The sequence below is a fragment of the Carcharodon carcharias genome, chromosome 6 (assembly GCF_017639515.1).
Source record: "Carcharodon carcharias isolate sCarCar2 chromosome 6, sCarCar2.pri, whole genome shotgun sequence".
In the NCBI taxonomy this organism is placed as follows: Eukaryota; Metazoa; Chordata; class Chondrichthyes; order Lamniformes; family Lamnidae; genus Carcharodon; species Carcharodon carcharias.
In genome coordinates this window covers 133,839,928-133,866,201 of record NC_054472.1, presented here as the reverse complement: position 1 = coordinate 133,866,201, position 26,274 = coordinate 133,839,928, and the positions used below count along the sequence as shown (strand labels likewise).

General features: G+C 42.9%; 1 protein-coding gene across 4 annotated transcripts in view; it reads right to left on the bottom strand.

Moving 5' to 3' along the window:
- The window catches only part of lrrc69 (leucine rich repeat containing 69), a 97,733-nt gene that overhangs the window by 36,743 nt on the left and 34,716 nt on the right, over nucleotides 1-26,274 (bottom strand). For 2 of the 4 annotated variants that reach the window (XM_041189117.1, XM_041189116.1), the window contains exons 5-6: nucleotides 14,088-14,159; nucleotides 428-529 (exon numbers count right to left, since the gene is read on the bottom strand). In XM_041189117.1, the coding sequence (XP_041045051.1) occupies nucleotides 428-529; nucleotides 14,088-14,159 (174 nt within the window). The remainder of the gene's footprint in view (nucleotides 1-427; nucleotides 530-14,087; nucleotides 14,160-26,274) is intronic. The other 2 variants (XM_041189114.1, XM_041189115.1) reach the window with 1 other exon arrangement.

Here is a 26,274-nt window from a genome sequence, read left to right as displayed (position 1 = left end):
GGCCTCATCTGTCTTGCAGTTCAAGCAGCCATTAAAGATTCCATGACACTATATGAAGAAAATGGAGCTCTCCCAAATTGTGGTTCACCATTCTTCCCCAAGGCACAAGTCTGCTATATTGTTTATAAGCATATTTTTTTCTTTTGATCAATACCATGCAGGCTTCTGTGACTCAATCATGTAACTTGAACTGAAATGCTATTGTACAATATTTAAGGTCGAGCTATGTTAGGCTGTGTCACCTGATCACATGAATCGCATACTCTCAGTATAAATCAAAGTATTCATTCAAGAAATGTTCCAGCTATGAAGTAGCTCAAGCACAAATAAACAGCTATTGGATTTACTTCTTTTAGATCTCTGATGTATGAACTGCTCCCACAGCTGCGGTGTGTCAGAAATATCTCTAGTAATATTTAACAATTACCTGGAGAGTTAAAACTTCATTCTGCTGTGCTGACAAAATAAGATTTTTTTCCAAAAGAGGATTCTGCTCATAGTAGAGTTCTTCCAGCTTAAGCTCCAGTAACTTTACAATTAAAAGTAAAAAAATAAAAATTATCTTTGGTAAATGTATACAATCAATTTGCTGTATTTATAATATTTTAAAAGTCTGCACCTATGTACATTTTTTGTTCTCATACATGTTTTCTGTTTCACACTTTTGTCTGATTGTTCTGACAAAACAAAAATCAGGACTGAAGAAGTAGGGAAGGTATGAATCAAAAGAAAGATAAGCAACTAAAAAATTTCCAAATAAGAAGCTTGCAAAGAGTTAAGAAAATAACTAATCCTGAATGGTCTAAGGAAGCTATAATAAAAAAAATTAAAGATAGAAACAACAACTGAATCATTTTAATTATTCAAAACACAACTCAAAATATTTTTCAGCCATCAGGTTTTTCTCAGTAACCGGATATTTTATTGTCCAAAAACCAAAAAGGAGGATCAATGAATTAGATGAACGCTACAACAAGGTTTGCATTAGCACGCAAATTAAAAGCAACTGGGTATTTACATACGGAAAAGAGAGTCAGGTGCCTACATAGGTCTAAGATGATTCCAATTTTATTTCACAAATTTGCATAACTTGCTCCACAACTTTGCTCTTCAAAAAGTTGTGTAAAGTGAGATTTCCCAGGAGGAGACAGACTTAGGAGCTGAACTTCCTAAGACTTATCAACTCAGACATGAGGAGCACACCTTATGGTCATAGACAGCTATGTTTTTTTTTTAATTCATTCACAAGGTTTGGGCTTTGCTGGCTGGGCCAGCATTTATTGTCCATCCCTAGTTGCCCTTGAGAATGTGGTGGTGAGCTTCTTCTTGAACTGCTGCAGTCCACACGGTGTCAGAACACCCACAGTGCTGTTAGGAAGGGAGTGCCAGGGTTTTGACCCAGTGATAGTGAAGGAATGGTGATATATTTCCAAGTCAAGATGGTGAGTGACTTGGAGGGGAACTTCCAGGTGGTCGTGTTCCCATGTTTCTGCTGCCCTTGTCTTTCTAGATGGTAGTGGTCATGGGTTTGGAAGGTGCTGTCTAAGGAGACTTGGTGAATTCCTGCTGTGCATCTTGTACACACTACTGCTAACTATACGTCAGTGGTGGAGGCAGTGAATGTTAGTGGATGTGGTGCCAGTCAAGTGGGCTGCTTTGTTTGGATGATGTCAAGCTTCTTGAGTGTTGTGGGAGCTGCACTCATCCAGGCAAGTGGAGAGTATTCCATCACACTCCTGACTTGTGCCTTGTAGATGGTGGACAGGCTTTGGGGAGGCAGGAGGTGGGTTACTCATCGCAGGATTCCTAGCCTCTTACCTGCTTTTGTAGCCACAGTTTTTATATGGCTAGTCCAATTCTGTTTCTGGTTAAAGCTGCAAGACAAGCTTATGAAAGAAGCTTCTAGTAATATCTAATCATATTAAAGCTATCAAATATCTGTGAGAACCAGGATGCTCCACATAAGTTAAATATGTAACCCGTCCAAACACTCATTCCTCATTAAAATAAAAATGCCATGCAAGGTGTCAAATCAGATCCAGAGTAACTTTATGTTTTCAACAAATCAAAAAGTCATATTTCTGACAACAAAAAACTATATGGTTTCTGGAATGTTACAACGGAAATCAATTATGAGCACCACTGTGCACTCTGGGTTGTGACTTTTCAAAACTTCCTCATTCCTATTTCAATGCTTCTTCTAAATTCCAACCGAGGGGTTACGATCTGAAATGTGGACAGCTGCTCTTTACGACTATGATCCACATGGGATGGAGGAGACTTTTCCTCTTTCATGTCTTGGGACGAACCAGTAATAGACTGCATCTCTGCCTTTGGAATCTCCACAACCTTGGTCTGATGACTTCCTTCTACCTGTGAAGCCATCTGAGGGAATGAGCATAGAACTCTCCAGTGCTGTGGTCCTGAGGGGAGGAAACATATTGGAAGCTGTACCTTGCTCTCCCATTAGCCATGAGATCAACATATTAAGAAGAGCCATAAGGATTCGAAACGTTAACTCTGTTTTTTTTTTCTCTCTATAGATGCTGTTAGACCTGCTGAATTTTTCCAGCACTTACCGTTATTGTTTCAGATCAGCATATTGGTTGTCTCTGGCTTACAGAAAAAGAGGTTTTATGGGATTACTAATATCTCTGGGAGACAGTGAACCAAATATTCTGTAAACCTTTTAAAATGATGCACTGGAGATCTTGGAAATTGGTAGGTATTGCTCTCTCCATTCTATCAGCCAAAGCATGAAAGCCACAAGTCAAGGCCTGTACATTGGGACATCCAGATCTGTACAACATAAGAAAAGATTTCTGCAACCGTCATTTGTTCCATGTTGCTCTGTATTATTGGGAATCCCTCTCTGATGTTGCTGCAAAGGATGATGTTAGACCCTGCGACAAACCTTGTCACTTGCTGCACATTATCAGAGAGATTCGACAATGTCTTCACGGTCTGATGCTTTGCTACCATCTTTTATTTCTTGCTGAAACCCTGAGATCATAATTCAAATACTTTTCAACAAAGGACTGAAATTGTTAAACAGTGACAAGCTCTGTGCTTGGCCAAAAAAGACTTGCATTTGTGAGATATCCCTTTAAATCCAAAGTGAAACTAGAGTGTTCTGAAAAGAGGAGTAATTGGAATTCCTGGCTGAGGTCATTAGACTTCTGAGAAATTAGTTTGACTTAAGGTTGCTGTGGAGACAGGATTCAGATAAGAGGCAAAGCCATCAACTGGGCTGTGACTGGGCTCTCATGCAGTTGGGAGCTTGCTAACCAGAAAGGACAAATAGCAGATAATTGGGATATTTGAGGTACAGTTTGTGGTGCAACAAACAGACACAGAACTCTTCAAGACAAGTATTTGGACTGGGGAATTTTCTCAACTCAGTGATCCTGTCTCCATTGGGGAGGAGTCAATCCACCATATCTTTGTACCAGGGAGGCAGATTCATGATAGAGGCGGACCCATCGACTCTGAAGATTCTGTGGGGCTGGAAACGGGCCTGGATACGGAGGTGGAAAATTGCTTGCGCCCCCAATATAAAGGCCCACCCCTAAAACTATTGCTGGGAGGTAAGACTGATAAGAAGATAGCTGATCCAGTACTGTGAAGTCATCTCTGACCCTTGTCATGTGAGTTGTGAACTTTGCCTATATGTGTTAACCATATCCAGGGAACCTGGATAGAATACAATGAAAGACACTCGAGAACCAAATTCATTGAGTGGGCAAAGTGTGAGATCCTATGTACCAGAGGCTGAGTTGGAAGGGCTGTGAGATTCACATGGTGCCACATTTGTGCAGGGAGTGATGCCATTGCTTGTAATTTCATGAGGGGTACCTTTCTGGCATCGACAATTTAAAGTGAAATTCATCATTTCAAATGAAATATCACATGTCTGTTAATCCATGTTGAATTTTATATTGATTTTGTGTTTAACTGTTACAGTTTTAAAAAATGAAGTTTTGTCTATCAATTAATTTTGTCAGAGATGTTTGCAGATTCCTTTCACTTCAGAATATTGGTCTCAATGGGCATCATAACAACAGGAACATCTCTCTCCAATTATACTGCCTCTTCCTTTGGTTTTCTTATATATTGTGCAGCATTCAGGCCCACACATCATCTAAAATACCTGTATTCTCAAGTGTGACTATATCTGGGTTTGTGAGTTTATGAGTGCTTGTAAATGTAAAGTGAGTGAATTTGTGTTGACTGTCCCCACTGTTGAGGGTTCTACTATTTCTGCTTTTACATTTTTACTTCCCGTCCTATGGAGAGAAAAAGTACTATAATGAATTTCCTGCTAACAACTTTTCCTGACTTTTCAGTTTATTCTAAGGACATCCTTAGAATATGGGCAGAATTTTACAATCCCACGTTGGCAGGTTTGCAGGTGAGGGCAAGGCTTGTAAAATTCAACGAGTGTCCTTCCCACCGCCTACCCTCCCACCCACGATTTTATGGGGGGTGCCAATAAGGCATAGGGCAACCCAATCACCCTCGCACAAATTGAGGGCCTTAAGTAGCCACTTCCAGTAGTGCTGCTTGGACTAGAGAGCTGCTGATCAGAGATTGGCTGGCAGTTCTCTGAGGTGGGACTTCCTCCACAGATGAGGCTGAAAGGCCCCCTTCCAGCCAATTAATTCTCTACAGGGTGTTAAATGGCTGCAAGACAGCTGTCATGAGCATGGCTGTGTTCCCCACTGACTTGTTCAGTGGCAGGATAGAAAACACTGCCATCTGAAAAATCCTGCCAAAGAATCTCAGAAAACTGAAACCTTTTTTTTTGATATGGTAGGATGGACCATAAGGGAAGGAATAATGGGAGCTTGTTAGCTTGTTAGCAAGGCCATAACCTTGAGAGATTTTAGTCTATGTATGGACTGGAAAATTCAGATGGGCAAAGGTAACCTAAATGAGGAGTTCACAGAATGTCTCCAGAATAGTTTCGTAGAACAGCATGTTCTGGAGGCAACCAGAGAGCTGGCTAGACTTGGTATTGTGCAACGAGATTAATAACCTCATCATGAAGATGCCCCTAGGTAGCAGCGACCATAATATGATTGAATTTTACATTCAGTTTGAGGGAGAGAGTAATGGGTCTGAGACTATGTTTTTAAACTTAAATAAGGGCAGTTATGACGGCATGAAAGCAGAGCCGTCTAAAGGGAATTGGCAAATTAGGTTAAGGAATAGGCCAATAGAGATGCAGTTGCAAACACTTAAGGGGATATTTCAGTATACACAGAATAGATATGCTCCAACGAGTAAGAAAAAGTCCAAGGGCACACCATCTGTGGTTAACTAGAAAGGTTAAAGATAGTATCAAACTTAAAGAAAAAGTATATGATTGTGGAATAATAGGTGGAAGGCCAGAAGGCTGGATAGAATAAAAGGAATAGCAAAAGATGACTAAAAGATTAATAAGGAGGGAAAGATTAGAGTACGAGAGAAAGTTAGCCATAAATATAAAAACAGATAGTAATAGTTTCTCTAAATATTTAAAAAAGAAAAGTGAGCATTGGTCCTATAGAAAGTGAATCTGGAGAATTGACAATGGAAAACATGGAAACGGCAGATTAATTGAACAGGTATTTTGCATCAGGCTTCATTATAGAGGATACATGCAACATCCCAGAAGCAGCTATAAATCAGTAAATGGAAGGGAGGGAGGTACTCAGGAAAATTACAATCACCAGAGAAGTGGTCCTGAATAAATTGTTGGAGCTGGGGCTGACAAGTGCCTGGGCCCTGATGAGCTTTATCCCAGGGTCTTAAAAGAAGTGGCTAGTGAGATGGGTAATGCATTGAGTTTAATTTTCCAAAACTCCCTAGATTCAAGGAAGGTCCCATTAGATTGGAAGATAGCGAATGTAACTCCATTATTTAAAAAGGGAAGGAGACAGAAAGCAGGAAACTACAGGTCAGTTAGCTTAACATCTGTCATACGAAAAATGTTAGAAGCTATTATTAAAGAAGCTATAGCGGGGCATTTGGATAAGTTCAAGGTAATCAGGCAGAGTTAACATGGTTTTTGAAAGGGAAATCATGTTTAATTTTGGAGTTCTTTGAGGAAGTAACATGCGCTGTGGATAAAGAGGGAATGGGAGAATGTACTGTACTTAAATTTCCAGAAGGCATTTGATGAAGTGCTGCATCAAAGGTTATTGCAGAAAAAAAAAGCTCATGGTTTCAGGGTAACATCTTGGCATGAATAGAAGATTGGCTAGCTAACAGGAAGCAGAGAGAAGGCAAGTGGTGTGCCACAGAGATCAGTGCTGGGACCTCAACTGTTTCAACTGTTTATATAAATGACTTTAATGAAGGCAAGGATGGGATGGTTGCCAAATTTGCTGATGACACAAAGATAGGGAGGAAAGTAAGTTATGGAGAGGACATAATGAGGCTACAAAAAGATATAGATAGGTTAAGTGGGTGGGCAAAGATCTGGCAAATGGAGTATAATATGGGAAAATGTGCATTTTGGCAGGAAGAATAAAAGAAGCGTATTATCTAAACGGTGAGGGATTGCAGCTCTCTGAGATGCAGAGGGATCTGGGTGTCTTAGTGCATGAATTACAAAAGGCTAGTATTGCGTGTACAGGAAGTAATTATGAAAGCTAATAGAATGTTATCATTTATTGCAAAGGGAATTGAATACAAAAGTAGGAGGTAATGCTTCAGTTATACAGAGTATTAGCGAGACTACATTTGGAGTATTGTGTACAGTATTAGTCACCTTATTTAAGGAAGAATGTAAATGTATTGGAAGCAGTTCAGAGAAGGTTTACCAGATTAATACCTGGAATGGGCGAGTCATCTTATGAGGAAAGGTTGGACAGGCTAGGCTTGTATCCACTTGAGTTTAGAAGAGTGAGAGGTGACTTGATTGAAACATATAGGATCCTGAGCAGTCTTGACAGGGTGGATGTGGAGAGGAAGTTTCCTCTTGTGGGAGAATCTAGAATTAAGGGTCACTGTTTAAAAGTAAGGGTCGCCCATTTAAAACGGGATGAAGTGAAATTTTTTCACTCAGAGGGTTGTGAGTCTTTTTCAAAAAGGTGGTGGAAGCAGTGTCTTTGAATATTTTTAAGGCAGAGGTAAATAGATTCTTGGTAAGCAAGAGGGTGATAGGTTCTCAGCGGTAGGTGGGATGCAGATTTCAGGTTACTATCAGATGAGCCATGACCTTATTAAATGGCGGAGCAGGCTCAAGCGGCTAAATGGCCTACTCCTGCTCTTTGTTCGTATGTTCATAGAAACTGAGCTGGACCAGCCATATAAATACTGTGTCTGTAAGAGCAGATCAGAGGCTGGAAATGTTTTGGAGAGCAGCTGATCCCTTGACTCCCCAAAGCCTGTCCACCATCTACAAGACACAAGACAGGCATGTAATGGAATATTCTCTGCTTGCCTGGATGAGTGCAGCTCCAACAGCACTCAAGAAATTCAACACCATCCTGGACAAAGCAACCCACTTGATTGGTGCCCCACCCACCACCTCCGACATTCACTCCCTCTACCACCAGCACACAGTGACAGTTGTGTGTACCACCTACACGTGTACTTCAACAACTCATCAAGGCTCCTTGCACAGCACCTTCCAAACCTATAGCCTCTACCACCTTGAAGGACGAGGGCAGCAGATGCATGGCAACACCACAATCTTCAAGTCCCCCTCCAAGTCACACACCATCCTGACTTGGAAATATATCACCATTCCTTTACTGTTGTTGGGTCAAAATCCTGGAACTCCCTCAACAGTATAACACATTGACTGCAATGGTTCAAGAAGATGAATCACTACCACCTTCTCAAGGGCAATTACAGATGGACAATAAATGCTGGTTTAGCCAATGATGGCTACATCCCATGAATAAATAAATAAAGGCGGCTTCTCACGCCATATTGTCCCAAACCCGCTGCATTAATTGTGCATTCCCAGGAAACACACCATTTCGATGGCGGGCGGGCTCCAATTCGCCCATCACACTGTCACCTGGACGCTTCATCATGCCGGGCCCCACATTTAAATTACAGCCTCTCAGTGCTCCCAGCCTAGGACTGCTGCAAATAAGACATGGCCTGAAAAGCAAAAAGAAGGCAGCCCCCAGGTTTAGTGACGCATTGCACAAGCATTGTCTGGACGCTATGGAGGCCTGCCATGATGTCTTCTACCCCTGCCTTGACTGCAGGATGGGCAGCAACATTACCGCTCCAGCTTGGTATGCAATGGCAGTGGTGATCAGTGCCAATGCTAGACAGCAGAGGTTGGCTATCCAATTCAGGTAGAGGATGAATGATCTCATTCTCTGCCAGCTCAAGGGACATCATCCCTCACTCTTTCACACAATCCCTCAAATCTCCAGACCAGGTAAGGACGACAGATTTCCTTCCCTAAAGGACATTAGTGAACCCAGATGGGTTTTTACAATGATGACCATGGTTTCATGGTCATCATTAGACAATTAATTTCAGATTTTTATTGATTTCAAATTCCACCATCTGCCGTGGCAGGATTCAAACCCGAATCCCCAGAACATAAACCTGGGTCTCTGGATCACTAGTCTAGCGACAATGCCACTATGCCATCGCCTCCCTGCTAGAGATATAATTTATTTACGTAGAAATATGTGTAATTCTATGTAATTACATTATATCACTGGAGCAATTCGATTTAATTATTCTACGAGACTATGCAGTTCATTCAGTTCACAGAGTTATAACCTTAAGTTTGCTACTTCACATTTAAGGTTATAAATTTTAAAACTTGGATAAATTCTAGCTTCCTGCCATCACACTTACCTTTGCAGATTTAGTTGCCTGTTCCTGCACAGGGTAGGCATCAGAGGTTAGAAGCTTTTCTCTCACTGCCTTCCCACCACTTTCAACATAATGCCTGCTTAATGGAGAGGTTGCTTGCACCCACACCAAGTTTTACATCTGTCCTGTGCCTATGCACAGTCAGCAAAATATTTATAATACTCTGAAAAGATTGCCTTTCTCTATTTACTTGTTCTTGAACAAGCCATTTCAGTATGTTGGTTCTGCCTTAAATTCTACAGCTGCAACCTCACAATCAGGGCCCAGGAGAGGGGGTTGCAGATGGTGCCAAACACCTGGGCCTGGAGGCAGGGGGGGGGCCAGACTCCATGTTGTAAACGGATTTTATTATCACCCAGAACGCAGCCAGAGCAGTAGACCCGAAAGACCAGCTTAAAAAAAACAGATCAGTCAGGCTGAAGGTTCCGATTTTTAAAAAATTTGGTCTGTCAGCGTCAGCATCGATTTCACTATTTGCTGCGCTGCTGCATCCAACCTTTGGGCAGCACTGTGGTTTGGAGTTTTTTTTTTAGAAAGCCCGCAAGAAAGCCAAAGCTGCCCGAAGGCCAGCAGCAACGCAGCAACTGTCAGGAGAGAGCTCCTACTTGAAAAATGGTAAGTCAAATTCCCATAATTTTAGAACCAATTGGATGGTGTGTGTGTTTGTGTTGGCGGGAGGTGGGAGGGGAGATTGAGAGGGTTGGGAGAGATTGAGGGGGTTGGGGGAAAATTGGAGGAGGTTTGGGGAGGTTAGAGGAGGTGGGGGGAGGTTAGAGAGGAGGTTAGAGGGGGACGTTTGGGGCTGATTGGAGGGTGTTGGCGGGGGAGATTGGAGGGAGGGTTGGGGGGGAGGTTAGCAACAGAATTAAAATATTTTTGTAACCAAAGTGCTTTCTTTGTAGCCACTTTCCTAACATCAGTTGATTGCTCTGTGATTAATTACCCTTAGCACTGGGCCTCTAATTTCACCATTGCTAACAGTCGCCCTGCCTACTGCATGCAGGTGTAATGAAAGAAAGGCAAAACCTACATTTATACAATGCCCTTTCACCATGTCCCAAATTACTTTACAGCCAATTAAGAACTTTTGAGTTGTAGTCACCAGTTTAACGTAGGCAATGATATCAAATGCCAGAGCAGGCTCGAGGGGCTGAATGGCCCACTCCTGCTCCTAATACGTATGTTTGCATGTTATTCTAGGATGGATGAGATCAACTGGGCTAGGTGGCTTTGTCATCCATAATAATCTTATGGATGGAGGGTGGAGTTTATTTTGTTGCTAATGCAAGCTTATTGTGAGTGGGCTTGGTGGGGTGAGATTGCTAGCACAGGAGTCGTAATGGGCTCATAGTGAATCAGTAACCTGTTTTACACTGCACATGATTCTCAAGAGCCTTTTCCATTGACTTCAATATTGCCCTTTTCTTTCGACTTACCCATTATCCCAATCTTATTTTTTATTCGTTCATGGGATGTGGGCATTCTGGCTAGGCCAGCATTTATTGCCCTAATTGCACTTGAGAAGGTGGTGGTGAGCTGCCTTCTTGAACCACTGCAGTCTGTGAGATGTAGGTACACCCACAGTGCTGACAGGGTAGGAGTTCCAGGCTTTTGACCCAGCGACAGTGAAGGAACGGCAATATATTTCCAAGTCAGGATGGTGAGTGACTTGGCGGGGAACTTCCAGGTGGTGGTGTTCCCATATGTCTGCTGCCCTTGTCCTTCTAGATGATAGCAGTCGTGGATTTGGAAGGTGCGGTCTAAGGAGCCTTGGTGAGTTTCTGCAGTGCATTTTGCAGATGCTACACAATGCTGTCACTGTCCATCGTTGGTGGAGGGAGTGAATATTTGTGGAAGGGGTGCCAATCATGCGGGCTGCTTTGTACTGGATGGTGTCAAGCTCCTTGAGTGATGTTGGAGCTGCACGCAATCTAGGCAAGTTGGGAGCATTTAATCAAACTCCTGACTTGTGCCATGGTGGACAGGCTTTGGGGAGTCAGGAAGAGAATTAAATACCACAGGATTCCTAGCCTCTGACCTGTTCTTGTAGCCATAGTATTTATATGGCTAGTCCAGTCCAGTTCCTGGTCAGTGTTAACCCCCAAGATGTTGATAGTGGGGGATTCAGCGAAGATAAGGCTGTCAAATGTCAAGGGGCGACAGTTAGATTCTTTTTTGTTGCAGATGGTCATTGCCTGGCGCCTGTGTGGAATGAATGTTACTTGCCACTTGTGAGCCCAAGCCTGGATATTGTCCAAGTCTGGCTACATTTGGACATGGACTGCTTCAGTATCTGAGGAGTTGTGAATGATGCTGAACATTGTGCAATCGTCAGCGAACATCCCCACTTCTGTTCTTATGTTGGAGGGAAAGTCATTGGTGAAGCAGCTGAAGATGGCTGGGCCGAGGACGTTCCCCTAAGGAACTCCTGCACTGATGTCCTAGAACTGAGATGATTGACCTCCAACAATCACAACCATCTTCATTTGTGCTAGATATGACTCCAACCAGGGGAGAGCTTTCCCCCTAATTACCATTGACCCCAGTTTTGCTAGGGCTCCTTGATGCCACACTCGATCAAATGCTACCTCGATGGCAAGGGCAGTCACGTTCATCTCACCTCACCTCTGGAGATCAGCTCTTTTGTCCATGTTTGAACCAAGGCTGTAACGAGGTCAGGAGATAAGTGATCCTGACAGAATGCAAACTGAGCGTCAGTGAACAGATTATTGCTAAGTAAGAGCTGCTTGATAGCACTGTTGATGACCCCTTCCATCACTTTACTGATGATCGAGAGTAGACTGATGGGATGGTATTTGGCAGAGTTGTACTTGTCCTGCTTTTTGTGTACAAGCACTACCTAGGCATTTTTCCACATTGTTGAATAGATGCCAGTGTTGAAGCTATAATGGAATAATTTAATTAGGGGCGCAGCAAGTTCTGGAGCACGAATCTTCAGTACTAGTGCCAAAATATTGTCAGGGTTCATTGTTTTTCAGTATCTAGCGCTTGCAGCTGTTTCCTGATATCTCATGCAGTGAATCCAATTGGCTGAAGACTGACACCTGTGATGCCGGATGAGGCCAAGATGAATCATCCACTTGGCACTTCTGGCTGAAGAATGTTGCAAATGCTTCAGCCTTATCTTTTCTTGTGCTGGGCTCCTCCATCATTGAGGATGGAGATACTTGTGGAGCCTCCTCCTCCAGTGAGTTGTTTAATTGTCCACCACCATTCACGACTGGATGGAGCATGATTGCAGAGCTTAGATCTGAACCATTGGTTGTGGGATCGCTTAGCTCTAACTATCACTTGCTGCTTATGCTGTTTTGCACACAAGTAGTCCTGTGTTGTAGCTTCACCAGAGTTGATCCCCAGGCTTGGTGGTAATGGTGGAGTGGGGGATATGCCAGGCCAGAAGGTTGTAGATTGTGCACAATTCTGCTGCTGTTGATGGCCCATGAGCGCCCAATCTTGAGTTGCTAGATCTGTTCTAAATCAATCCCGTTTAGCACGGTGGTAGTGCCACACAACAAGATGGAGAGTATTCTCAATGTGAAGACGGGACTTTGTCTCCACAAGGCAGGTAGATTGATGAGAATAAGGTCAAGTGTGTGGTTGAGTATAATTCTACTGCTGCTGATAGTCTAAAGTGCCTCATAGATGCCCAGTTTTGAGTTGCTAGATCTGTTTGAAATCTATCCCATTTAGCAAAGTAATTATGCCACGCAAGACCACAATAATATCTTTTTCTCTATATACCTATTATCCAAATCTATCTTTCTTTTTGCTTCTTTTTCTGAGTTTTTTGAGGTATTGAAATATTGTCATAAAGTTTTGTGGCATTGTAGTGAGAATCGGCATTCAGCAGAGTCTTCGGGCTTGCTGATCAAGAAAACACAGATAGAATTGTGAACCATTCAGTCTTTGTTCTCTGGACTCTTAAAAGCTGTGTTACACAGAGACACCTGAGGGCTCCAATGCTTCTCACTGAAAGTGAAGGCCTATATTGTTCAATCATTCCACTTTTTGCTCAGGAGTCATTTGGTCTTTCAACCCTTTGAGATTATTGATAAAATAGAATCCAATTAAATCTCTCATATGAAATAATTATATCATTCACCCGGGCAGAAGAAAATCTTTTCTGAGTCCTACAGGATGGATAAGATCTTGAGCAATTTATCTGGGTTGCAATTATTGTATCTTTCCCCCAAATATGAATTTACTGTCACCATGTCCACATAGTACAATGTACAGAATATGTTATTGAGGGCTGAGGCAATCACCAAAATCAGTGTTATCATATGAACAGTGTTATAAATAACTAACGGGATATCCTCCTGTCAAATTAATAATATTGCACTGTGCTGTTAAAGTAAATTTCTGGTTTGTTTCATAGTCACGGTGGGGTCATCTACAGACTAACACTACTTTATATTACTGCTGCTCTTAATATTACTTACCCATGCTGCATATAAAATGGACAATATTTGTAACTAGATGATAACAATGGGTGTTATCATTTTACTGGGACCTTTCTGTGATTGTTTGGTCAATTGATTAGTGAATCTTGAAAGGGGTAAAAATATCATGCATTATTCAGGGGGCACAATTACAGTTGGGGGGTGGTGGCGAGGAATAAGGAGCCCAGACACAGGAGAAGCACCAGGGCATATGGTTTCTCTCCCTGGTCCTGCTCACAATGACTTCCTCTAGCCACACCCAGAAACAGCATGTCAATTGCTCATGGAACTCTCAAATTTGTCATGCCCAGCAATGCTATATTTCACCACATATCATGGGGTGAGCTAAGTCAGCATTGGGGAAACAGGGTGGGTGGAAGTTTGGCCCCATCACATTTCCAGCAGCAGGTCACAGACTCAGAATATCAGGGCCTGTGCTTTTAGTCAAGCTTTGTACTTTTCAGTTTCTGTTTCCACAAATATTTAAGTGATAAATGTTGCAAGACAGAATTTCATCCCTACTATGCTAAGTGACAGACTGTAGAACGTAAATTCTGTTAAGTTCCTAAATTGAGATGTACCAGTTATGTCACATCTGTTATGCAAAACTGAGTTATTAACTTAGTTCAAGACAAAAGTGAAAAGTTTAAAGAATTAAAAAATAAGGTTCAAAGTTCATTGTGTCAGGGAATAAAGGTTAAAAATTTAAAAACAACAAAAACTGATGAAAGATTTAGTGCATCTTAGCACAAGTACAGATTATGCTCAGAAAACAGCACTGACCTTTGTTGGGAAAATATGTAGTTGATTTCCAGCGACATCTAATACTTTCAAGTTTCTTAGCATGCACAGTTCCTGGAAAGTAGACACAAGTTAAAAATTATTTGACTTGATCCTCCCACAATAGATCTCCATTATTAGATTATTTTTCTCTTTATAAAGAATGAATGCCTTCTCAACTACAATTTGTGACACTCAGTGTTCGATTTAACAGGAGGTAAGATTTTAATTAAATCTCCAGTTCCTGGGTCTCGATATTTATTTGTGCCAAAAAATTGTCCACGTACTTGAAGTGCAATTTTATTGAGCTGCCTCAGCCTGTCTCTCTGTATTAATAGAAAAACAGATGGTACTTCATAACAAGTTTTGATTCTAGTCATGCCAGATATATAACTGATTTCCAGCCAAGTGAATTAAATTCATTTCTCAAAGGTGGCATTGAGCAAAAATGAAGCAACAGGACACAAGAGGAAATAAAATCAGTGGGTAAGTCAACTTCAACCTCATATCAGCTATGATGAAAATAACACAGCAGGCAGCCTGGGAGCATAGAATCATAGAATACTACAGCACAGAAAAACAGGCCATTTGGCCCTTCTAGTCTGTGCCGAAATATTATTCCACTAGTCCTATTGACCTGCACCCAGTCCATAACCCTCCAGACCTATCCCATCCATGTATCTATCCAATTTATTCTTAAAACTTAAGAGTGAGCCCGCATTTACCACGTCAGATGGCAGCTAGTTCCACACTCCCACCACTCTCTGAGTGAAGAAGTTCCCCCTAAACCTTTCCCCTTTCACCCTAAAGCCATGTCCTCTCGTGTTTATCTCTCCTAATCTAAGTGGAAAGAGCCTACTCACATCTACTCTGTCTATACCCCTCATACTTTTGCAAACTTCAATCAAATCTCCTCTCATTCTTCTACGCTCCAAGGGATAAAGTCCTAACCTGTTTAATCTTTCCCTGTAACTCAACTTCTTAAGACCCGGCAACATCCTAGTAAATCTTCTCTGCACTCTTTCAATCTTACTGATATCCTTCCTGTTGTTGGGTGACCAGAATTGCACACAATACTCCAAAGTTGGCTTCACCAATGTCTTATACAACCTCACCATAACATCCCAACTCCTATACTCAATACTTCAATTTATGAAGGCCAGTATGCCAAAAGCTTTCTTTACAACCCTGTCTACCTGTGACGCCACTTTCAGGGAATTATGTATCTGAACTCCCAGATCCCTTTGTTCCTCCACACTCCTCAGTGCCCTACCATTTACTGTGTATGTCCTACCTTGGTTTGTCCTTCCAAAATGCAACACCTCACACTTTTCTGCATTAAATTCCATCTGCCATTTTCTGGCCCATTTTTCCAGTTGGCCCAGATCCCTCTGCAAGCTTTGAAAGCCTTCCTCGCTGTCCACAACGCCTCCAATCTTAGTGTCATCAGCAAACTTGCTGATCCAATTTACCATATTATCATCCAGATCATTGATATAGACAACAAACAACAATGGTCCCAGCACAGATCCCTGAGGCATACCACTAATCACAGGCCTCCAGTCTGAGAAGCAATCATCCACTATCACTCTCTGTCTTCTCCCACACAGCCAATTTCAAATCCAGTTTACAACCTCTCCATGGATACCAAGTGTCTGAACCTTCTGAACTAACCTCCCATGTGGGAGCCTTACTAAAAGCCTTACTAAAGTCCATGTAGACAACATCCACAGCCTTTCCTTCATCTACTTTCTTGGTAACCTCCTCAAAAAACTCTACAAGGTTCATTAAACACGACCTACCACGCACAAAGCCATGCTGATTATCCTTAATCAGCCCATGGCTGTCAAATAATTGTATATCCGACCTCTCAGAACACCTTCCAATAATTTACCTACTGCTGATGTCAGGCTCACTGGCCTGTAATTACCTGGTTTACTTTTGGAGCCTTTTTTAAACAACGGAACAACATGAGCTACCCTCCAATCCTCCGGCACCTCACCCGTGGCTAAGGACATTATAAATATTTCTGCCAGGGCCCCTGCAATTTCTACAATGGTCTCCCTCAAGGTCCAAGGGAATATCATGTCAGGCCCGGGGGATATATCTACCTTTATTCGCTGTAAGGCAGCAAGCACCTCCTCCTCTTTAATTTCTATATGCTCCATGACACTACTGCTTGTTTCCCTTCCTTCTTTATACACTATGCCAGTTTCCAGAGTAAATACTGATGCAAAAAAACTGTTTACGATCTCCCCCATCTCGTGAGGCTCTACACATAGATGACCACTTTGATCTTCAAGGGGACCAATTGTGTCCCTTACTATCCTTTTACTCTTAATATACTTGTAGAAACCCTTCAGGTTTACCTTCACATTATCTGCCAAAGCAACCTCATGTCTTCTTTTTGCCTTCCTGATTTCCTTCTTTAGTATTTTCTTACATTTTCTATACTCTACGAGTACCTCATTTGCTCCTTGTTGTCTATACCTGCTATACACCTCTCTCTTCTTCTTAACCAGATTGCCAATATCCCTTGAAAACCGAGGTTCCCTATGCCTGTTAACTTTGCCTTTAATCCTGACAGGAACATGCAAACTCTGCACTCTCTAAATTTCGCCTTTGAATGCCTTCCACTTACTGAACACATCCTTGCCAAAAAACAACTTATCCCAATCCACTCTTCCTAGATCCTTTCTCATTTCCATAAAATTGGCCTTTCTCCAATTTAGAATCTCAACTCGAGGACCAGACCTATCCTTATCCATAATTAACTTAAAACTAATGATATTGTGGTCACTGGATCCAAAATGTTCGCCTACACATACTTCTCTCACCTGACCTATCACAATGCACAAATCAGTCATTCTATATATATATCATATCTCAATGTGGTATATTTTTTTCAATGGGAAGTGATGTTCATAACCATCAGTAACTTGTAATCAGTAACAGGAAGCCACACATGCTACAACAGTGCCTGTGCTTGGCCTAAATAGCCAAGTGGTTATGGTGAAAAAAACAAAAAAACCGCGGATGCTGGAAATCCAAAACAAAAACAGAATTACCTGGAAAAACTCAGCAGGTCTGGCAGCATCGGCGGAGAAGAAAAGAGTTGACGTTTCGAGTCCTCATGACCCTTCGACAGAACTTGAGTTCGAGTCCAGGAAAGAGCTGAAATATAAGCTGGTTTAAGGTGTGTGTGTGGGGGGCGGAGAGATAGAGAGACAGAGAGGTGGAGGGGGTTGGTGTGGTTGTAGCGACAAACAAGCAGTGATAGAAGCAGATCATCAAAAGATGTCAACAACAATAGTACAATAGAACACATAGGTGTTAAAGTTAAAGTTGGTGATATTATCTAAACGAATGTGCTAATTAAGAATGGATGGTAGGGCACTCAAGGTATAGCTCTAGTGGGTTTTTTTTTTTTATATAATGGAAATAGGTGGGAAAAGGAAAATCTTTATAATTTATTGGGAAAAAAAAAGGGGGGAAACAGAAAGGGGGTGGGGATGGGGGAGGGGACTCACGACCTAAAGTTGTTGAATTCAATATTCAGTCCGGAAGGCTGTAAAGTCCCTAGTCGGAAGATGAGGTGTTGTTCCTCCAGTTTGCGTTGGGCTTCACTGGAACAATGCAGCAAGCCAAGGACAGACATGTGGGCAAGAGAGCAGGGTGGAGTGTTAAAATGGCAAGCGACAGGGAGGTTTGGGTCATTCTTGCGGACAGACCGCAGGTGTTCTGCAAAGCGGTCGCCCAGTTTACGTTTGGTCTCTCCAATGTAGAGGAGACCACATTGGGAGCAACGAATGCAGTAGACTAAGTTGGGGGAAATGCAAGTGAAATGCTGCTTCACTTGAAAGGAGTGTTTGGGTCCTTGGACGGTGAGGAGAGAGGAAGTGAAGGGGCAGGTGTTGCATCTTTTGCGTGGGCAAGGGGTTGTGCCATAGGAGGGGGTTGAGGGGTAGGGGGTGATGGAGGAGTGGACCAGGGTGTCCCGGAGGGAGCGATCCCACCGAGGTTTTCCACCCACGGTCGTTGACAGGGCCCTCAACCGTGTCCGGCCCATCTCCCGCGCATCCGCCCTCACTCCTTCTCCTCCCTCCCAGAAACATGATAGGGTCCCCCTTGTCCTCACTTATCACCCCACCAGCCTCCGCATTCAAAGGATCATCCTCCGCCATTTCCGCCAACTCCAGCATGATGCCACTACCAAACACATCTTCCCTTCACCCCCCTTATCGGCATTCCGTAGGGATCGCTCCCTCCGGGACACCCTGGTCCACTCCTTTCAGTGATCTAGCCTCCATAACTCTCTGGGGTAGAGAATTCCAGACATTCAATACCTCTGAGAGAATAAATTCCTTCACATCTCAGTTTTAAATGAGTGTCTCCTTATTCTGTAACTATGTCCCATAGTTTGAGATTCCCCGACTAGTGGAAACATCTTCTCAAGATCTAGCCTGTCAAGCCCCTTCAGAATATTGTACATTTCAATAAGATCACCCCTCATTCTTCTAAACTCTAGGAGTAAATGCCTAGCTGTCCTGTTTAGCCATTCTTGATAAGGCAATCCCTTCATCCCAGGAATTAGCTTAGTAAATCTCTTTTGAATTGCCTCCAATGCCAGTATATCCTTTCTTAAGTATGGGGACCAAAACTGTACACAGTACTCCAGGCGCAGTCTCACCAACACACTGTACAGTTGGAACAAGACTTCCCTATTTTTAAACTCCCATCCCCTAGCAATACAGGTCAAAATTCCATTTGCCTTCTTAATTACTTACTGCACCTGCATGCTAACTTTTTGTGTTTCATGCACAGGAACACCCTCTGTACTGCACTTTTTTGGAGTCTCTGTTAATTTAAATTATAGTCTGCCTTTTGATTCTTCCTACCAAAGTGCATGACCTCTATTTCCTTTGTACAAGATGCCATCTTGGGCTGTCAATTCATCTCATTATACCCAAAATGCTCTGGTGACCACAGATGTGTCCTTGATGCTGTCAGGTCATTTTTTCATCACTACTTCTTGAAGCACTTGGAGAGTTGCATCTTGTTGGGTAGTTCACTTGATTTGTGCAAGGCACTTTTCTGTCAGATTCAATGTCTCAACTGAGTTAATGACTTCCAGAGCATATCATGCTGCTGCTTCACATTGAATCTGGAAGATTTCACATTCTGTTGTAACATCCTCAACTTTCTTTATAGAGAGTACTGCTCTCAGCACTGCATGTCAGCAATGTACATCTGTTTCCCTTGCTTGCATGTCATATCCAGATGATGTCTCTGTAAACGAAGTAGTATTCTTTGCAGTTGCTTAAGAGCAGATAGTAGTGGTGTGAGAAAAAGGCTTTGAAGTGACTTGTGGTCAGACTCCACTGTCTCTCCCAAGCAGGTATTGATGAAAATACTCACAAGCAAAAACAATTGCCAGGCACTCGATCTTGATCTGAGCATAGCACCATTCAGTTTGCGTTAATGCCCTGGATACAAATGTGACTGGCTGTCCTTGCTGCATTTGGGTTGCTCTGAGACTTGTCTCACTGGTATCACATTGCAAGGTGACTTCATCACTTGTATCACAGTAGTTCAGCACTAGCAGTGGTCGTCACTAGTTGTTTGATTTTAATGAATGCTGTTTCTTGTTCTGTGCCCCATACCACTGCACCTCCTCGGCAGTGAGCTTGAGAAATGGTTCACACTCTGATGACCAATTAGGCAAATATTTTGCTGAATAGTTCATGAATCCAACAAATCTTTGCTTTCACATCTGTTGGGTCGCTGCATTGCATCTGCAGCTCCCACCTTGTCAGGATCCTAGCAAAAATCTTTTACTGCCAGTACATGATCTATGTACTTGACATCAGACATCTTCAATTGCAATTTTTTTCCTGTTCAGCTTCAGGCGAGCTCTCTCTAGCAGTTGCGCTAGATTCTGATCATGGTCAGCCTTGGCTTCTTACATTGTGTCTCCACATTCGTAGACTAGCAGATCATTCACTATGGCTTCCACTCCAGGAAGGTCACCGACTATCTCATGCTGTCTGTGTTAATACTCTTCTGCAGCTGTGGAAATGCCAAAAGGTATGCACAACCATCTGTATCTCCTGAACGGCATCCAGAATATAGTTAGAAAGCTGCTGCATCTAGGATAGTAAAGATATTTGCCTTGGCAAATTGTGGTAATATTCCTTCAACAGTTGGCATGGGCTAGTAAGATCTCTTCAGTGCTTTACTTAGATCCTTTGGGTCTATGTATACTCTCAGCTTTCTAGGTTGTTTCACTGCTACCTTGCTGCTAATCCAGTCAGTATCACAGTATCAGTGCAGAAGGAGGCTATTTGGCCCATCAAGTCTGCACTGGCTCTCTGAAAGCAATCCACCTAGTTCCACTGCCCTGCCTTATCCCTGTAATCTTGCACATTCTCTTTTTTCAAGTAACAATCCAATTCCCTTTTGAATACCTCGATTGAACCTGCCTCCACCACACTTTCAGGACTCCCTCTGAGTGAAAACATTTTTCCTCATATCACATTTACTCCTTGTGCAAATTATTTTGAATCTGTGCCCTCCAGTTCTTGATGTTCTGTTGAGTGGGAACAGTTTCTCATTGTTTAAAACAAAAACAGAATTATCTGGAAAAACTCAGCAGGTCTGGCAGCATCGGCGGAGAAGAAAAGAGTTGACGTTTCGAGTCCTCATGACCCTTCAACAGAACTCATTATTTATCCTGTCCATACCCCTGTAGTAAGTTTGTAATTTTTTTTTTACTAAGCCTGTAGGAATTGTCACTTTCCTAATTACTCCTTTCTTTTTCAGCTCTTCTATTTTGTTTTTTAGGCTTGGCTTGAGGGCAGCTGGAACTCTTCCTAGCAGATGCTGAATTGGTCTTACACTCTCATTTATTTTGAGATAATATTCACCAGGTAGACATCCAAACCCTACAAACATATCTGTGTACTCCTCTAGGATCTGTTCAGCAGTCAATCTTTAGTGCACTGTGACATTTTGCAAATCTCTTGGCACATTTAGGGTTAACAGTCCAACTTTAGACTTGCTCTGGCTTAGATGAGTGGCTTTTGCATACCCTCCATGATCTGGAACTCCAGATCTTCATTCCTGTTATTGCATTGGGCTCTCAGATTAATTTGTCCCCTCAGTATGAGTATCATGTCATCATAAAGCCTCAACTTTACTTTTGAGGACTTCATTTTTGGATTGCCATGTTGAGCCACTTCACACAGATCTGTGAAGGTCATGATATTGCATGATACACCCGGGTCTATCTGACACTTCATGTTCACTTGATGCTCTCCTTCTGCAGTCATCATTCTAACAGTCACAAACCTTTTTATCATCTATAGATTTGACAGAACCAACCTGTCGTATGGTGCATAGTGATTTGTCAGACTCTTCTGATATGTCTCCAGTGGCCATCCATGACTGTGTAGTCTTGTTTTGCGAAATGATTCAGCTTCTTGCACTTAAAATGCTGCTTTCCCCATGCTGGACAATCCTTTTTTTCCTTGTATGATGTACTCTGCAGTATTTACATCCTGCTCTTTGTCGGTGACTGTTCTGCTCTTTTGGCCTGGAATGTCTATCAGCATAATATAACTCATTGTCTGTTCTGCTGTACATGAGCTCTAACTGACATTTGCTAACGTCTGCACTTCAGCACATGTCTCGTTTTCTTGAGAGTAAGTTTCTCCTCAGTAGACTTGCTCTCACTGCAGGATCTCTTATGCCGAGGACAATTCTATCTTTAATGAGATCATCTTTTAGTTGCCAGAATTCACAGGATTCTACGAGCTGCATTACTGTGGTGACGCAGTGGTATTGTCACTAGACTGGTAATCGAGAGACCCAGGTTAGAAACCCACCATGACAGATGGTGAAATATGGAATTAAAAGTCCAAGTGTCGATTGTCATAAAAACCCATCTGGTTCACTAATGTCCTTTAGTGAAGGAAATTTGCCGTCCTTGCCTGGTCTCGTCTACATGTGACTCCAGACCCACAGCAATGTGGTTAACTCTTAAATGCCCTCTGAAATGCCATTGCAAGCCACTCAGTGTATCAAATCACTAAAATGTCTCAAAGGAATGAAACCAGATGGACTACCCAGCATCAACTTTGCAACTGGAAACAACAACGGCAAACTCAGCCCTGTCGACACTGCAAAGTCATCCTCACTAACATCTGGGGGTTTGTGCCAAACTTGGGGAAAGCTGTCTTACAGACTAGTCAAGCAACAGCCTGACATTGACATAATCACAGAATCATATCTTACCGACAGTGTCCCAGACACCACAATTACCATCCCTGGGTATGCCCTGTCCCGCCAGCCCATGGGAGTCCTCAACATCAACTCCGGACCCCATGAATTCTCACGGCACCAGGTCAAACATGGGCAAGAATATTTCCTGCTGATTACCACATAACACCACCCACAACTGATGAATCAGTACTCCTCCATGGCGAACACCAATTGAAGGAAGCACTAATGGTGGCAAAGGCGCAGAATGCACTCTGGGTGGGGGATTTCAATGTCCATCACTGAGTCCTAAAGAATATATCTGCTACATTAGGTCTGCAGCAGGTGGTGAGGGAACCAACAAGAGGAAAAAACACACTTGACCTCATCCTCACCAACATGCCTGACGCAGATGCATCTGTCTATGACAGTATCGGTAGGAGTGACCACCACACAGTCATTGTGGAGACGAAGTCCCGTGTTCACATTGAGAATACTCTCCATCGTGCTGAGTGGCACTACCACAGTGCTAAATGGGACAGATTTAGCACAGATATAGCAACTCAAGACTGGGCAACCATGAGACACCATGGGCCATCAATAGGAGCAGAATCATACTCAAACACAATCTGTAACCTCATGGCCTGGCATAACTCCCACTCTACCATTACCACCAAGCCAGGAATCAACCCTGGTTCAAAGAAGAGGGCATGCCAGCAGCAGCACCAGGCATACCTAAAAATGAGATGTCAAATGAGAAGTTACAAAGCAGGACCACATGCATGTCAAGTGATAGACAGAGCTAAGCAATTCAACAGCCGATGAATCAGATCTAAATTCTGCAGTGCTGCCACATCCAGCAGTGAATGGTGGTGGACAATTAAACAACTCACTGGAAGAGGAAGCTGAACAAATATCCCCATCCTCGATGATGGGGAAGCCCAGCACGTCAGTGCAAAAGATAATGTTGAAGCATTTGCTACAATCTTCAGAAAGAAATGCAGAGTGAATGATCCATCTTGGCCTCCTCTGGAGGTGCCCAGCACCACAGATGACAGTCTTAAGCCAATTCGATTCATTCCACGTGATATTAAGAAACGGCTGAAAGCACAGGATACTGCAAAGGCTATGGGACCTGACAATATTCCAGTAATAGTACTGAGGACTTATGTTTCAGGACTTGCTGCACCCTGAGCCGAGCTGTTCCAGTACAGCTACAACACTGGCATTTACCCAGCAATGTGAAAAATTGCCCAAGTATGTCCTGGACAGAAAAAGCAGGACAAATCCAACCCGGCCAATTACCACCCAATCAATCTGCTGTCCGTCATCAGTAAACTGATGGAAGGGGTTAGCAACAGTGCTATCAAGCAGCACTTGCTTCGCTATACCCTGCTCACTGACGATCAGATTGGGTTTCATCAGGGCCACTAGGCTCCAGACCTCATAACAGCCTTGAGTCAAACATGGACAAAAGAGCTGACATCCAGAGGTGAGGCGAGAATGACTGCCCTAGACATCAAGGCCACATTTGACTGCGTTTGTCATCAAGGAGTCCTCGCAAAACTGGAGTCAACGGGAATCGGGGGAAAAACTTGCGGCTGGTTGGAGTCACTCCTAGCAGAAAGGTAGATGGTTGTGGTTGTTGGATGTCAGTCATCTCAGTTCCAGGTTATCACTGCAGGAGTTCCTCAGTGTCTGATGCACAACCATCTTCAGCTGCTTCATCAAATACCTTCTTTCCATCATAAGATCAGAAGCGGGGATGCTTGCCGATGATTACAGACCAGAAAACCATTATGGAGTGCTGTAAAAACTCATCTGGTCTAGCCCCCATGTGATTCCAGACCCACCAGCAATGGGCTGACTCTTAAATGCCCTCTAAACAAGGGCAAGGGAGTAGGGATGGCCAATAAATGCTGGCCTAGCCAGTGATGCCAAGTTCCCATGAATGAATAAAGAAATAAAAAAGCTCAGTGTGTGGCGGTGCTACAGAGCCACTCTTGGTGATGGACACTGAAGTTCTCCCACCCAGACTACATTCTGTGCTATTGACACCCTCAGTGCTTCCTCCAAGTGGTAATCAGCAGGAGGTTAAAGGCAAAATACTGCGGATGCTGGAAATATGAAACAAAAACATAAAATGCTGGAAAAACTTAGCAGGTCTGACAGCGTCTGTGGAGAGAAAGACAGAGTTAACGTTTCGAGTCTGTATGACTCTTCTTCAAAAGCTAAAAATGTGGTGAAATATATTCTGTTTAAGTGGGGTGGAACAGATGAAGCTGGATAGAAGGTCAGCGATAGGTGGAGGCAAAGGAGAGATTGCAATAGATGTCATAAGCAAAAGGTCAAAGGGGTGTTAATGGTGGTGGTACTGGCTAAAGGAAGTGCTAATGGTGACATTAAGAGTAGAAAGCCGAATGTGATAATAGCTGGACAGAGTAAGCCTCTGGAAAGAACAATATGAGCAAGTGACAGATAGCCCTAATGGGGGTGGGGTGGGGGGAGGAGACAGTGTTGGGAAAAAAGATTGAAAATAGGCTAAAAGGTGGGGATAAAACAATGAATAAAAATGGAAATAAATTTTAAAAATAATAATAATAAAAATAAGCAGAAGGAAAGAAATATTTTTTTTAATGAATATTGAATAAAGGGGATGAAAAAGGTGTGATAATGGAGGAGAGAGTTCATGGTCTGAAGTTGTTGAACTCAATGTTAAATCCAGAAGGCCTTAACTGTAAAGTGCCTAATTGGAAGATGAGGTGCTTTTCCTCTAGTTTGCATTGAGCTTCACTGGAACATTGCAGCAGGCCAAGGGTGGACATGTGGGCACGAGAGCAGGATGATGTGTTGAAATGGCAAGCAACAGGAAGGTCTGCGTCATGCTTGTGGACAGACTGAAGGTGTCCCACAAAGCGGTCACCCAGTCTGCATTTGTTCTCTCCAATGTAGAGGACACCGCACCGGGAGCAGCACATGCAGTAGACCAAATTGAGGGAAGTGCAAGTACATTGGAGACACCAAACACAGACGTGGTGACCGCTTTGTGGAACACCTTCGGTCTGTCCGCAAGCATGACCCAGACCTTCCTGTCGCTTGCCATTTCAACACACCATCCTGCTCTCATGCCCACATGTCCGTCCTTGGCCTGCTGCAATGTTCCAGTGAAGCTCAACGCAAACTGGAAGAACAGCACCTCAGCTCCCGATTAGGCACTTTACAGCCTTCCGGACTTAACATTGAGTTCAACAACTTCAGACCATAAACTCTCTCCTCCATCCTCGTCTTTTTTGATCCTTTTTTAATATTCATTTTTATTTTTTCCACTTATTTTTATTATTACTATTTTTAAAATCTATTTCCATTTTTATTCATTGTTTTATCCTCACCTTTTAGCCGATTTTCAATCTTTTTTCTCCCACCATCCCCTCCCCCCACCCCGCCCTCACTAGGGCCATTTGCCACTTGCTCGTGTTGTTGCTTCCAGAATGCTTACCATGGTCCAGCTATTATCACATTCCGTTTTCTACTCTTAATGTCACCATTAGCACCTCCTTTAGCCAGTACCACCACCACTAACACCCCTTTGACCTTCTGTTTATGACATATTTTGCAATCTCTCCTTTGCCTCCACCTATCACTGGCCTTCCTTCCAGCTTCACCTGTTCCACCTCCCCCCACCCCCCCTCCCTAAACAGTATATATTTCACCACATTTTTACTTCTCTTTAGCTCTGAAGAAGAGCCATACATACTCGAAATGTTAACTCTGTCTTTCTTGCTGTCCGGCCTGCAAAGTTTTCCCAGCATTTTTTGTTTTTGTATCAGCAGGAGGTTTCCTTGCCCATGTTTGACCTGATGCCATGACTTCATGAAGGCCAATTATCACCTTCAGTGAGACAGAGAGAAATGAGAATATTTAGATCTTCAGC